Source organism: Oreochromis niloticus, linkage group LG23 (assembly GCF_001858045.2).
Source record: "Oreochromis niloticus isolate F11D_XX linkage group LG23, O_niloticus_UMD_NMBU, whole genome shotgun sequence".
Classification (NCBI taxonomy): Eukaryota; Metazoa; Chordata; class Actinopteri; order Cichliformes; family Cichlidae; genus Oreochromis; species Oreochromis niloticus.
Window position 1 is genome coordinate 14,871,689 of NC_031986.2, and position 12,720 is coordinate 14,884,408.

The 12,720-nt window shown below is 40.9% G+C and overlaps 1 protein-coding gene and 1 long non-coding RNA gene across 3 annotated transcripts; one reads left to right on the forward strand and one right to left on the reverse strand.

Moving 5' to 3' along the window:
- The first annotated feature begins 1,012 nt into the window (after window positions 1–1,012).
- LOC100707752 (cystathionine beta-synthase) lies at window positions 1,013–11,443 on the forward strand. 2 transcript variants are annotated; one of them, XM_003455995.5, is made up of 15 exons: window positions 1,013–1,164; window positions 4,773–5,058; window positions 5,432–5,538; window positions 5,732–5,866; window positions 5,959–6,038; window positions 6,866–7,070; window positions 7,208–7,299; window positions 7,394–7,519; window positions 7,631–7,715; window positions 8,030–8,135; window positions 8,268–8,345; window positions 8,432–8,566; window positions 8,724–8,832; window positions 9,191–9,275; window positions 10,715–11,443. In XM_003455995.5, the coding sequence occupies exons 2-15, from the start codon at window positions 4,781–4,783 to the stop codon at window positions 10,846–10,848; spliced, it is 1,755 nt and encodes a 584-aa protein (XP_003456043.1). In that variant the 5' UTR covers window positions 1,013–1,164; window positions 4,773–4,780; the 3' UTR covers window positions 10,849–11,443. The 2 variants fall into 2 exon arrangements, with proteins under 2 accessions (XP_003456043.1, XP_019207599.1); XM_019352054.2 differs by lacking the exon at window positions 9,191–9,275.
- LOC112843801 (uncharacterized) lies at window positions 4,795–5,452 on the reverse strand. Its single transcript, XR_003216315.1, has 2 exons — window positions 5,327–5,452; window positions 4,795–5,130 (listed from the first exon to the last, which is right to left on the reverse strand). It is a non-coding gene; the product is annotated as an uncharacterized LOC112843801 (long non-coding RNA).
- Window positions 11,444–12,720: the final 1,277 nt, after the last annotated feature.

Consider the following 12,720-nt stretch of genomic DNA (forward strand, 5'->3'; position numbering starts at 1 on the left):
GACAGGGGTAGGAGGAGGAGCATGCTTCCTAAAGTCCATGATCCTTTCCTTTGTCTTTGTGATGTTTAGTTGTGGATGGTTTAGCTCACAGCACTCAACAAAGCTGTCCACCACACTCCTGTACTCCTCCTCCTGTCCATCCCTGATACAGCCCACAATGGCAGAGTCAGAGTGCTGCTCAGTATGTTATCCGAGCGGCAGCTCTTCAGACAGACATGCTGTGGTCGACTTGTCAAATTTTCATTCTGCTATATTTTTATACCAAAGCTGCTAAACAGAGACTAATTTTAAAGCTCCTTCGTGGTCCTGTCAGACTGTAAACTGTCCTTCACACAGTCACTAACAGCACAACTGTTGCTGCATTTTTCTGGTGAATGGCTGATGCAATGCTAACTAAAGCTTAATCAGCCAGTTCTTTTGCTACTTCCCCCTTTTTTTTGTACACTTGCTTTGATAAATATTTATCTCCAGGTAGATCTCAGATGTGAACTTATTTTGTCATAGTATTGATTGAAAAAATTATTAATATAAAGTTAAAGATGATCAGGAGTGGGTTAATTGAACTGTTTAAAATGTTAAGAAGCTTAATGAGTTATGAAGATACAAATACTACAATAAAGTAATAAAGTAAGCTTTTATGAAAATACAGTACACGTGTTGTATTTTTAAATGCTTCTCGGTAGTTAAAAAGAAGCTTTTTATTTTTGTTTTTAAAAAAGGATATTTTATAAATCTAGTTACGGTGTCAAAAACAACTAAATTATTAAACCCTTGCTTGCTTGAATTTAAATTTTACGAGAAAGAGACGCTCGTGAGAAGCTCTCAAGTTGTTACACGCGGTGTGTGCGTGCGCGGGGGTGTGTTTGGTCAGTAAAAAGTAAACAGGTGCCACGGACTACTTTACCTCAGCGTTTTTTTTTTCCCCCCTCAACCCCTTTTAAAGAAATCTCCGCTCTGATTGGTACAGCCCACAGACAGACGCCCCCACCGCAGCCAATAAGAGCATCTCCCTAAAAATTCTGCGCTCCATACAGTTTCGTCCACGTGCGTCGGCACGTTAAAGGCTTGCTTTGTCGGAAGTTGATCCCTAGGCTGTGCAGTCGTCGGCTCGTCGTACCGGTGTGCGGTTTTCACGCAGATTTCAAGGCACAGATAAATCTCCAGGTGAGTGAAAATAAAGCCGCCTGACACAGAGGATGGAAACGACGAGAAGTCGACGCATTTAAACACTATTTTTTCTAATTAAATTAATTTATATTTTCCCATGGGCTGGTAAAAAGCTGCCTCCAGCTCCTCAGTTCTGATGCAACATTGTAGCTGCGCAGTTCAGGCTTTTGTTGGACCTTTTCTAGCCCATGTGTTATAATTCAGTTGTTCACATACACGCTGCAGTGTCCTATATTTATTATATTAAATTATGTGAGCATTACTGGGGTTTTTTTTGTATTGTTTTTACAATTAATCGTATTTTTTTGTGGTTACCTTTTGTGGTTTGTCTCCTTTGTATCCCGCCACATCATCTATTATTTTCAAATGACGCAGCTTTTATTTCTGTCGTGCTGTTTCCATGATCTGGTTCGTTTTGAACAATGCAGCCAGGTGAGGTTTCCCCCCTTTTGTTTTAAAGAATATTCGCTTATTTACACGAAGCCACAGATTCCTAGGGTTCTGGTTCAATCCCGCTCTAGTGATAATTATCTTTTTTTTTTCCCAGAAAATTGTAATAATTTTTTTTTTGACTTCGATAGCTTTAATTTGTATCGTTAAATTGTTTTATTTAAAAAAAAAAAAAAGGTTAAAAACAACTATTTTCCTATTAAAGGTCATGCAGGTGGGTGCACCTTTACATAACCTTTCTATGGCCATCATTCCTGCTATTCGCATTTGCACATCATTTGTGATGGCTCAGTGGATATCTATAGTGTGCTATTGTTTTGCCAACCAGCAGATACTTCGGTTGTGTTTGTTGCTGCCAGAGTAATTAAATGCTCCAAACCATAAAGAGATGCTGCAAAGTCATAGTCACCACTGGACTCGCAAGGGTGGTGAACATACCAGAGGTGCTTTTCTTTTTCTTTAAAAAAAAAAAAAAAAAGAATCCCTCAGCATAAGCAGATAAACATCTGATGAGGGATTTTTCATTATAGTGGGCCGGTGTTGCCAAACTCTGATCTTTTGTGTTATGTTTCTTTAGCCTGGGAGCTTTAATTAGGGATTGGACTCTTGGCTTAAATGTGGCGTATTAAACCAAACTAAAGTTTAAGCTTGGCAAATCCTCTTTCAAGTCTTTCTTGCCCTGCAAGCCTGGCTCAGACTTGTGTTGTGTGTGTGTGTCTTCCCCCAGGAGGATCATATTTCCCTGTTAAACCCTGTAAGGCCAACACATACCACACACATTTGCCAGCACCGATGTTGCAAGTGTTACTGTAATTAGCAGTGTGCCTAGCAGTGGTAAGGGTTGGCGGGTTAGCGGTCGACACCTGTAATTGGTTTGTGCTTCTTTTTAAATTTTGGATAGCAGATCAAATGCATTTATCATCGTAACTGCAACATTCCCCGAAAGCATGTGAAAGCCATCTCCACCCTGTGCAGAGCTGGGAGCTGCAGGCTTAAGAAAATGTGTTTAGTCCATTCCTGTGGACATTGTCTGAACTCATTCTGCAGTCAAAGAGAGGGGCCCCTGTTGTAACAGCTGGCCCTACCGGTGTGTGCTCTGTGTGTTAGTGAAGCCTCATGTGCTGCCATTGGAGCTGGGGGATGGGAGGGAAACAACAGGATGTAGTAAGAGGAAAGAAAATCTGTGGCAGTCTTAGCTACTGGTAGTTATTACTTATCTGTCTTTATTTGGTTCTGTACTTGTTTTGTTTTTTTTTAAGTCATTGATTGATTGAAAGTCTTATAAAGTTATCACAATGACAGAAAGTAGTAAGATTAAAATATACTGAAAGTATAAGAAGCTGAATACTTCTAAATATAAAGCTGTTGTTGTACTGCTCTCGTGTTTGGAGTCGTATAACCGAATTGTAGCTTGTTCCCAGCTAATCTTTCTTTTGTTCCTGCTAGTTTAGCCAATCTGCCAGTCAACGGTTTAGTCCTCTTCCTGGAAAGTTATTGGTGAAGTTCATGTCTGGTATTTCACCTCGTGCTTAATAACCCAGCTTATTTGTCAAATTAACGATCAAAGACTGGATTTAAAACTTCCCTTTGATCTCATCAGACTGTTAAACACCAGACTCAGATTTAAGGTAATGCTTAACATTTGGTTATCCATTAGTAGCATTTATAACCAGTTATAACTAATTACAAAATCTTTTTATGGTTTAGATTAACTACATGTACAAACAGTGAGATAAGTGGTGATTTTCTTTTCTGTAGATCCTCAAAACGGATGCGTGCCTGCAGAAGTCGGTGTTGTGTGTCTAAATCTTGACTCATATCCTGATATGTGGGACTGGCAATCAGTCTTATGATTTATGAAAACAATATTGCTTTCCAAACCCCTAAAAAGAAGCTTTTGTTCTCTTCCTGTGGAGAAGAAATTATGTAATATTAACTGAAGTTTTATCAGCCCCGCCCCCCCTTACTTACTCCCACTTTTGCTTTCTCACGTAGCTTTGAGGAGGGCAGAATTTGTCCACTCGTCATGACTAGGCTAAATGTTATGTGATTAATATATGCTGGACTGAAAGCAGTGGTAGATGGGGATGAGCTGTGGATTTGTTTTAGCAGTGCAGATGTGACTCAGCATTAATAAAAGAAAGGAGTGGTTCAGTGTTTGCTTTGCACTGTGTTCGCTGATTGGTGAAGATGAATGTAAGCTTTAACAGATTGTCCTTTAGCTCACATTTGTCATGTCTTGGAATTTTTTTTATTTTTTTCAGGTTATCATGTTTATCATAAAAAAGCCCTTCTTTTATATTGTAAGGTAAAGATCCTACAATAATACAGAGAAACCCCAAAAGTCAGACAAATCCTGTGTCCAAGTAATTGGTGACAGTGGCGAAGAAAAACTCCTTCCTTAACAGGAAGAAACCTCTGGCAGAACTTAAAAGTAGAGAGGGTATCTATCCCAAAGCTGGTTCCACAGCTGTGGATAATCAGTCCAGCACTTGTGACTGAAGTATCACAACTGTATGTTGGGTTTCCACAAAATTGCGCACCAAATTTGTCCAAATACTCAACTAGAAACCCATCCAAATGTAAGCATTACCATGCATTCATGCGGTTCTTGAAAGGTTGGATTTCCTTCGTTTGGAAAGCGTTCCACTTACAAACATGACATGTTGGATTTTATTGCTCAGAGGATCTAAACCGCACTTTAATAGTTATTTCTGTAAAATACAACTCAGTTGTCAGAACTATTGGTGATGACTTTTCTAAAAAGTAATCTTGGTCACACTTAGGTCACACAAAGAAAATGATTTGCAATACTCATGTTTTTACACACTATACTCAGATGGGATATCAGACTGAAGGATTGAGCCCAGTGGGCTTAGTAAACTCACAGGACTGAATATTTTGAGCCTAAATGAGCAACAGAAACCGGAGCTATTTAGTTAATAATAGAGAAGTGCATCATGCCTTTGATACCTGAAGATGCAGGTTGCAGAGAAAGAGACTACTGTTTGTGACAGAAGGTCAGAAACCACAGTATTTAATTTCTTGGCTGTGAGCCGAGTCACTGATACAGGAAAGCTTATCAGAACATGCTGTAAGAACAGTGTGTTACACAATTAGATAACCCTGCTTCCTGTTGTTTTTGTTTTTCCTAGGTTGAGCCATGCCATCAGTTCCTTCATCCAAAGAGACCACAGTCAAGAGCCCCGTGTGCCCACACGCTGGCAAGCTGCACGGCTTCAGCAACGGAGAGAACAAAGTCAAGAACGGAGTTGAGAACCTGAAGACGGAGGAGGAGTCGCAGGAGGCAGCCAGAAACATTCAGATCAAAACAAAGCATTCTTCTCCCGAAAGGAAATGGATCCGGCCCGACCTTCCCAGCCGCTGCACGTGGAGCCTGGAAGCCTCAAAATCCGACTCCCCTCACACACAAGTTCCAAGGTCAGAATGCCAGTCAGATATCCACTGCTTCTTACACCTCAGCACTGTTGTGTTGATCTGCTGTTACAAATACTGTTGACCAAAAAGAACGCAGAGAAACTGTGTCGTAAAGGTGTTACACTGTTTGTTTAAAGCTCTGAGAAAGAGGTGGTTGTTTTTGTTGTTGTTAAGACTTCTCAGACCAGTGAAGTGAGTGGAAACGGGTGCTATTATCTCACACTAGTGATAGCAATAAAAGTCAGTCTGAGCCTGATAAAGAAGTGATTACCTTCCAGTTTATCTGCATAGCCAGACATGGCGCTTATGTTTATCGTCTCGCTGAGGTTTCTTCTTCTTTCTTTTTTTTTTTTCCTTTCTTTCCTTCTTCTCTCAGGACTGTGCTACCAGCCATTCTCCCCAACATCCTGAACAAAATCGGTGACACTCCCATGGTACGAATCAACAACATCCCCAAAGCCTTTGGACTCAAATGTGAAATATGTGAGTCATGCCACATTCAAGCTGAGACACATTCACAAGTCGGTTAAGGTCTGACTGGTTACCTTTTAATACTGTGCAAACTTGTGAGCGCTGGTTGGGGTGTGAGCGTTTCTTCAGATCAAAATTGTATCTTAATTGTTTCATTTGGCTTCTGTGATTAATGTTATTGTGGCACTTTTTTTTTTTTGTGTAGTGGCCAAGTGCGAGTTCTTCAATGCGGGCGGCAGTGTCAAGGACAGAATTAGTCTGCGGATGGTGGAGGATGCTGAGAGAGCCGGGATCCTCAAGCCTGGAGACACCATCATAGAGCCCACCTCTGGAAACACCGGTAATCCCCTGCACGCGCCTGCGCTGGTGTGAACAAATACAGCCTGCGCTCTAAAACCCACTCAAATCTGCTTCTTTGTTTTGTTTCTTAAGGTATCGGACTCGCTCTGGCTGCTGCAGTGAAAGGCTACCGTTGCATCATTGTCATGCCAGAGAAGATGAGCATGGAGAAGGTGAATTTCCTGTCATATAGAAACCACAACTCACAGAAACACTGCAGTTTTTTTTCTGTCAGAGTAAAGCATGTCTAGACTGCTACAGCTAAATTGAAGGGTAGGATTTCCTGAAAGAGAAATGCGGTTTCTGTTCAGAGGGGCTTTTCCTGAAAATGTTGCGAAAAAATATGCAAATCGCAGCCTGTTACGGAGGCAGAGGTCACACTTTAGCGCTGCTATTGCATCATATGATGCAATCTTTAAGGGTTGACATAGAAATGCTGTGCAAAATATAAATCTAGTGTATATTTGCAAAATATGTTCAAAGTTTTTGTCTGAGGTCTACATTCTCTTATTATCTTGTTTCTTTTATTTTTTGGATATTTCTTTTAAAGTTTTTTATTTATTTATTTAAATAATTGTATATTTTGTGTGTGTGGTTTTTTTGTTTTGTTTGTTTGTTTGTTTGTTTTTTAAAAAGATTTTAATAATATTTTTCTGATTATTTTTTCCCTTTTTTTGTACAGTTTTTTGAACATTACAACAAGCTATTAACAAATCGACAGTATTCCTTTTTAATTTCTTTTTTAATTAATTTATTTTATTAATTTATTCCTTTTTCAAGCTGTTTTTCCACCGTAGCTTTCATTAAATTACATTAAAGTAAAAATGTTAGTACCCTTTTAAAAAGACTACTGTTCTCCAAGCTTGCTGCATATCTAATTTAATCATAAATCTATTAATTCTAATGAATCTTGAATGTTTGAACAAATTCCTATCAGTGTTTCTCACTGCAGTCAGGCCATCAAGTACAAGTGTTAATATTTGTTGGATGTTTTTGACAGGTGGATGTCTTGAGAGCGCTCGGAGCAGAGATCGTACGTACGCCCACCAGCGCCCGTTTCGATTCGCCAGAGTCTCACGTGGGCGTGGCCTGGCGCCTTAAGAACGAGATCCCCAACTCGCACATCCTGGACCAGTACCGCAACCCGAGCAATCCCCTGGCTCACTACGACACCACAGCCGAGGAGATCCTGGAGCAGTGTGACGGTACGAGCATCCTGAGCTATAAAATTTACAGAAACTCCTTCAACGGCATTATTGCTTTTTCCTTAAAACTCACTTTAGAAGTTCACTGGAAATCAAGTCACCAAGGTTGTTTGTCTCTTCTGTGTTTCTACTGACAGGTAAGGTAGACATGCTGGTGGCTGGTGCAGGCACAGGAGGGACGATCACAGGCATCGCCCGCAAGCTGAAGGAAAGATGCCCAAATATCAAAGTAAGCTCTTTCTTGAGATTATGTTTCTGCTCTTTTTCCAAATAAATATCTGCTGAGCTACTTGTTGCTTATGAATGGTGTGTTTTGTGTGCAGATTGTTGGTGTTGATCCTGAAGGTTCAATCCTGGCTGAGCCTGAGGAGCTTAACAAGACCGATAAGACCCAGTACGAGGTGGAGGGCATCGGGTACGACTTCATCCCCACCGTGCTCGACAGATCGGTTGGTTCAAGCGGCGTCTATAATCCCATCTCCTTTTCTAGGTGAGCATGGTGATGTCGTATGTTTAATTTTTTTTTCTTTTTTTTTTCTTTTTTCCCTCAACATTTCCAGGTGGTCGATACGTGGTACAAGTCCAATGATGAGGAGTCCTTCAACATGTCTCGTTTGCTGATCAGAGAGGAAGGCCTGCTGTGCGGTAAGTCTTTGTGGTCCCTGGTTTAGGTAGGCTCTTTTACCCCAGGACTTATTAGTTTTTTATTTTTTGGGTGGCCAACACATAGCACTTATTTCAGGGCCTGTTCTGAGATAGTGACTTGTGATTGGCCTTGAAAAACAATATGGAGCTTTATGCTGATTGGTTCAATTCATTCATTTTTTGATTTATCCTACCACTGATGGTCCCAAGAGACTTTGCTTCAACCGGGACAGGCAGGAGGAATGAGGAAAATGTTGTGGGCACCTGGGTGCCACTTAAAACAAAACTAACCTTTTGCCTTTTTCCTGTGACAGGAGGCAGCTCGGGGACGGCCATGGCAGCAGCTGTGCATGCCGCCAAGGAGCTGAAAGAGGGCCAGCGCTGTGTGGTGATCCTGCCGGACTCCATCCGCAACTACATGTGAGTTTCCTTATGTGTTTGTGCTAGAGGTCCTTCAGATATATGCAGACAATTTGTTTGCTTTCTTTATGTAAACACAGATCAATCTTTTCTTTATCTTTTCTTAATCTTTTCTTCTTTACCCCCCTCAAGGTCAAAGTTCCTGAGTGATAAGTGGATGGTACAGAAGGGCTTTTTGAGGGAGGAGGACCTCATGGTGAAGAAACCATGGTGCGTGTCATTTAAAAAGACCAAATCTCCTGTTGTTCAGTCTCCCTCTGTGTGCACTCATGAAGCATGCCATCATGTTCTCACAGGTGGTGGAACTTGAAGCTGCAGTGTTTGAACATGTCGGCCCCGCTCACTGTCCTGCCTACCGTCAGCTGCCAAAAGACCATCCAGATCCTCAAGAATAATGGCTTCGACCAGGCGCCGGTGGTCGATGACACAGGGTGGGTGTGCTATAGGTAGAAAGATCAGCTTTACAGCAGAAAAGCACAGAATGTTTGATCTTTACATATTCCTGGAAGCTGTGTTTTAGACCCTGAAAACCTTATCTTTGACTAACCTTTAACTTCACTTCTTGTTTATGTTTGTTTGTGTGTGTAGATTGATCCTGGGCATGGTGACTCTAGGGAACATGCTATCTTCGATCCTTGCAGGGAAGATCAACTTGTCAGATCCTGTCAGCAAAGTGCTTTACAAGCAGTTCAAACAGGTTAGTTTGGTTGGAAAGTTAATGGATTTTAAAGACTACCCTCTTGATTCTGATTGGCTGAGGACGATCTCTAGATGGAAAAAAAAGATTGTAAACTTGCTGAACTAGAAAGTCGGGGTTTGAAATAAGGCTCCGGGGAAAACAACATCAGAAGGACCCCAGCCTGAAGCAAAAAAACATCGAAACTTTGCGTCTTTACCAACTGTTAGCATCTACGACACGTTCATCTGTGTGTGTGTGTGTGTGTGTGTGTGTGTATATAAAAAGTGTTACTATGACAGATGTGAATGAATGTGTGTGTATACATCTATATATTTATTTATATACATCTTCAGCACATCCTCTTATTTTCATTAAGATCACACTGACTGACAACTTGGGAAAGTTGTCCTCGATATTGGAGATTGACCACTTCGCCCTGGTGGTACATGAACAGATCCAATGTGAGTACAGCATTGTGCGTGCACACACACACACACACACACACACCACCAGAAGTTTGTGCTGTGGCTGCTTGAGCTCCTGTTGTCTGTGGATGTAAGTCCTGACAATCTCTGTGTTTAAACTATGACAAAGGGTTAGTGATTCGATGTGTAAAAACACTGACTGAGTTTGCGTGTTTGCAAAAACCACATTTTTAACAGCTCTGTGAGCTCAGTATATCCGCTTTCTGCTGCTCCTTGCTTGCGTATAGATGCACGAGCTCAGTGTGAGAATCTGCGGGCAGGCTTTAGACGACCTTGACCTGTCCAAGTAGAGACAGTTTAGCAAACAAAAAGCTGATTGTTTGTCTGTTTGTCAAGGTTACATTTAAGCAGGCTTTTTTTTTTTCTTCTTCAGTATTGAAATCCAAAATGTGCAGGCTGAGAAGGAAACTTCAATCTTCATCTTTTTCTTTTGGCTGCGCCCATTAGGAGTGGCCACAGACGACCTTACCCTGCCCCTAACATCCTCCTTTGTCACACCAACCCTTTGCTTATCCTATATCACTACATCCTTCAATCTTCTCTGTGGTCTTCCTCTTTTCCTCCTGCCTGGCAGCTTCATAATAAAACCAAATCTGCATCTTTAAATTGATCAAACATGGACAAACAGACCTGTCAATCAAACTTACACTGTGCAACTTTTATCATCCCCATCTGGCTGTCAGTGGTCACACAAACCCTGTAGGCATTGATTTTAAAACGGTTGAACTGTAAAATACAGAGATTTACCTGCCACTGATCGTAATCAGCTTTAGATGGTGAGTAATGCGCACACTGTGGTGTGACCAGCTCGATTAATTTACACCCCCCCCATACTGCACATTCTGGCATGAGCACTCCCTGGTGCTGGTAAAATGGAGCTCTGACAGCAATAAATAAACTCCAGAAAGGTGGCAGCTACTGTTACACGTCAGCTGATACACAAGCGTAAGTGTAGTATTGCTGATGCTGAACATAACTGACATTCCACGTGTGTATTTAATCATACTACACGTGTCTCATTTACATGCGTATACCGACAATAGCATGTGACCACACTGTATACTGGATACTCTGCATCAAATGGCTAAGGGACAAAGCTGGCATTTGGCAGCTAAAGAGACAACTCCGACGGAATATTGAAAAGTTTATAGAGCGCACTTGGCTTGTTCCACTGCCCCCTAGTGGCCAGAGTCCTATATTACAGCAGTAGGAGGGTGGTTTTTTATATGTGTGTGTGTGTGTGTGTGTGTTTGGGTTTTTTTTTTTTGTTTTTTTGTTTTGTTTTTTTTGGTTTTTTTGAAGTTGTTACTGATGAAAGTTTAGTGGAAGCATTGCAAAACTTTAAAAGTTTTAACTCATCTAGCAGACTAATAATCTCTCTATTACTGTCTTTCCTCCTCCTCGTCCTCCGCCAGACTTGACTGATGGCTCTCACAGCAAAAAGCAGATGGTTTTCGGGGTGGTGACGGCTGTCGACCTGCTCAACTTCGTCACAGCCCGGAAGAGGCTGGAGCGCTCCATGTCAGAATCCACCGATGAGCTGAATTAAAAACAAAGACACTACATGCCTTTACATTTCTTACTTTAATGTGACGAACACGTTGACATTCAGTTTAGCGTCTTAAAATTGGCAGAAAGTCTGTTTTTCAGAAGTTTTGGTTTGACTTTGGCTCTTATTTCTCTCTTTTTGAATCATTTTTCTATGTTTGACCTTGAGTCTTAAAGCGTAATAAGCAGAATAATTTGTCCTACTGTCAGCTTATGATGGGGGTTGTTATTATTGCTTAAGCCTGTAGTGCTCAAATCTTTTAGAAGTTTTGTTACAGTGTAGACTTTTATTGTTTTGTATCAGACTTGAAGAGAGGCTGTGAGGAAAGTAAATGATTGTATCATCACTGTGGCCTTGTGTACCAGACAGGAATACAAAAGTCACATTCAACTCATTTATTATGGGAGTTGCTGTGTGTATGTGTATATATGCATATTATATTTTCATTATTGCTCACTGTATGCTGATTTCATGATTATTCAAGTGTAAAGTAGTCTGGACTACTTAATCTTTGCAGTGTCTAGGAGAAAACATTTTCTATGACATCATTTTTCCTTAATGAATGTATAAGGCTAAATAAAAATTACACTCTGTAGCGGTGTGGCTTCTTGTTTTCCTTTGTCACAATTTGAGAAAAAAATATTCAGAAACAAAAAGATACTTAGGGACACTTAGGTATTTAATAATCTCATTCCTACCAAGCTGTACCTCCCAACCACTCTGTTAAAAGTGGCGGGTAGCTACACCTTGCTGGTGCTAGGTTGGACCCATTTTGCCTTCAGAACTGCCTTAATTCTTCCAGCAAGGTGCTGGAAACTTTCCTCAGAGATTTTGGTTCATGTTGACATGATGACATCACACAGTTGCTACAGACTCGAATCTCTCGTTCCAACACATCCCAAAGTTGCTCTGTTGGATGGAGATCTGGATCACTGTCGAGGCAGTTTGAGTACAATGAACTCCTTTTCATGTTCAAGAAAGCAGTTTTAGATGACTTCAGCTTTGTGACGATGTTTGAACAGTGGTCTCATAGTACCAAGGGACCCAAAATGCATTAAACTCATTACCCCCTGACATCATTATACCACTTAACAGCAGGTTGAACTATTCATACAAAGTAGGATGGATCTGTTTTTGTTATTTACACCAAATTCTGATACTATCATCTGAATGTCACAAATTTGAGGCTGCCAAGAGCAGTCGATGTTTTTCCAATCTTCCATTGGCCAGATCTAGAGAGCCTGTGTGACATGTAGCCTCAGTGTGGTTTTCTGCATATAACAAGTGATTATTTGAGTTACTGTTGCTTTCCTATCAGCTGGAAGTAGTCTGACTGTTCTCCTCTAATTGTTGATATCAACAAGCCACTTGTTACTCAGTTGATTTTCCATCTTTTTCAGACCATTCTCTGTAAACCATAGAGATGATTGTCTGCCACCAACAACCATGCCACATGAAAGTCACTTAAATTGCCTTTCCTCCCCATTCTGATGCTCTGGTTGGACTTCAGTAGGTCATCTTGACCATATCTATATGCAGAAACATGTTGAGTTGCTGCCATTTGACTGGCCGAATAGATATTTGGATTATCAAGCAGTAGAACAAGTGTACCTACTGAAGTGGCCATAAGTGCAGTTTGTTCAGTAGTGCTGAGTGGTCTTTACATACACTGTGAAAGCTCTCTCAACACTGTCTACAGTGCTTGCAACAGAGTTAGTGTCATCCTTCAGTAGATGGGGGCAAATTTAATTGGTGTTTTCAAAGTATGGTGCAACACAACGCAAGCTCATCATTTTTCTTTTTCTATACAATTCAGATATATTCAGATAAAGGCCCATAACCTGTGTGGTCCTTCTGGGTGCCTAAAACTTA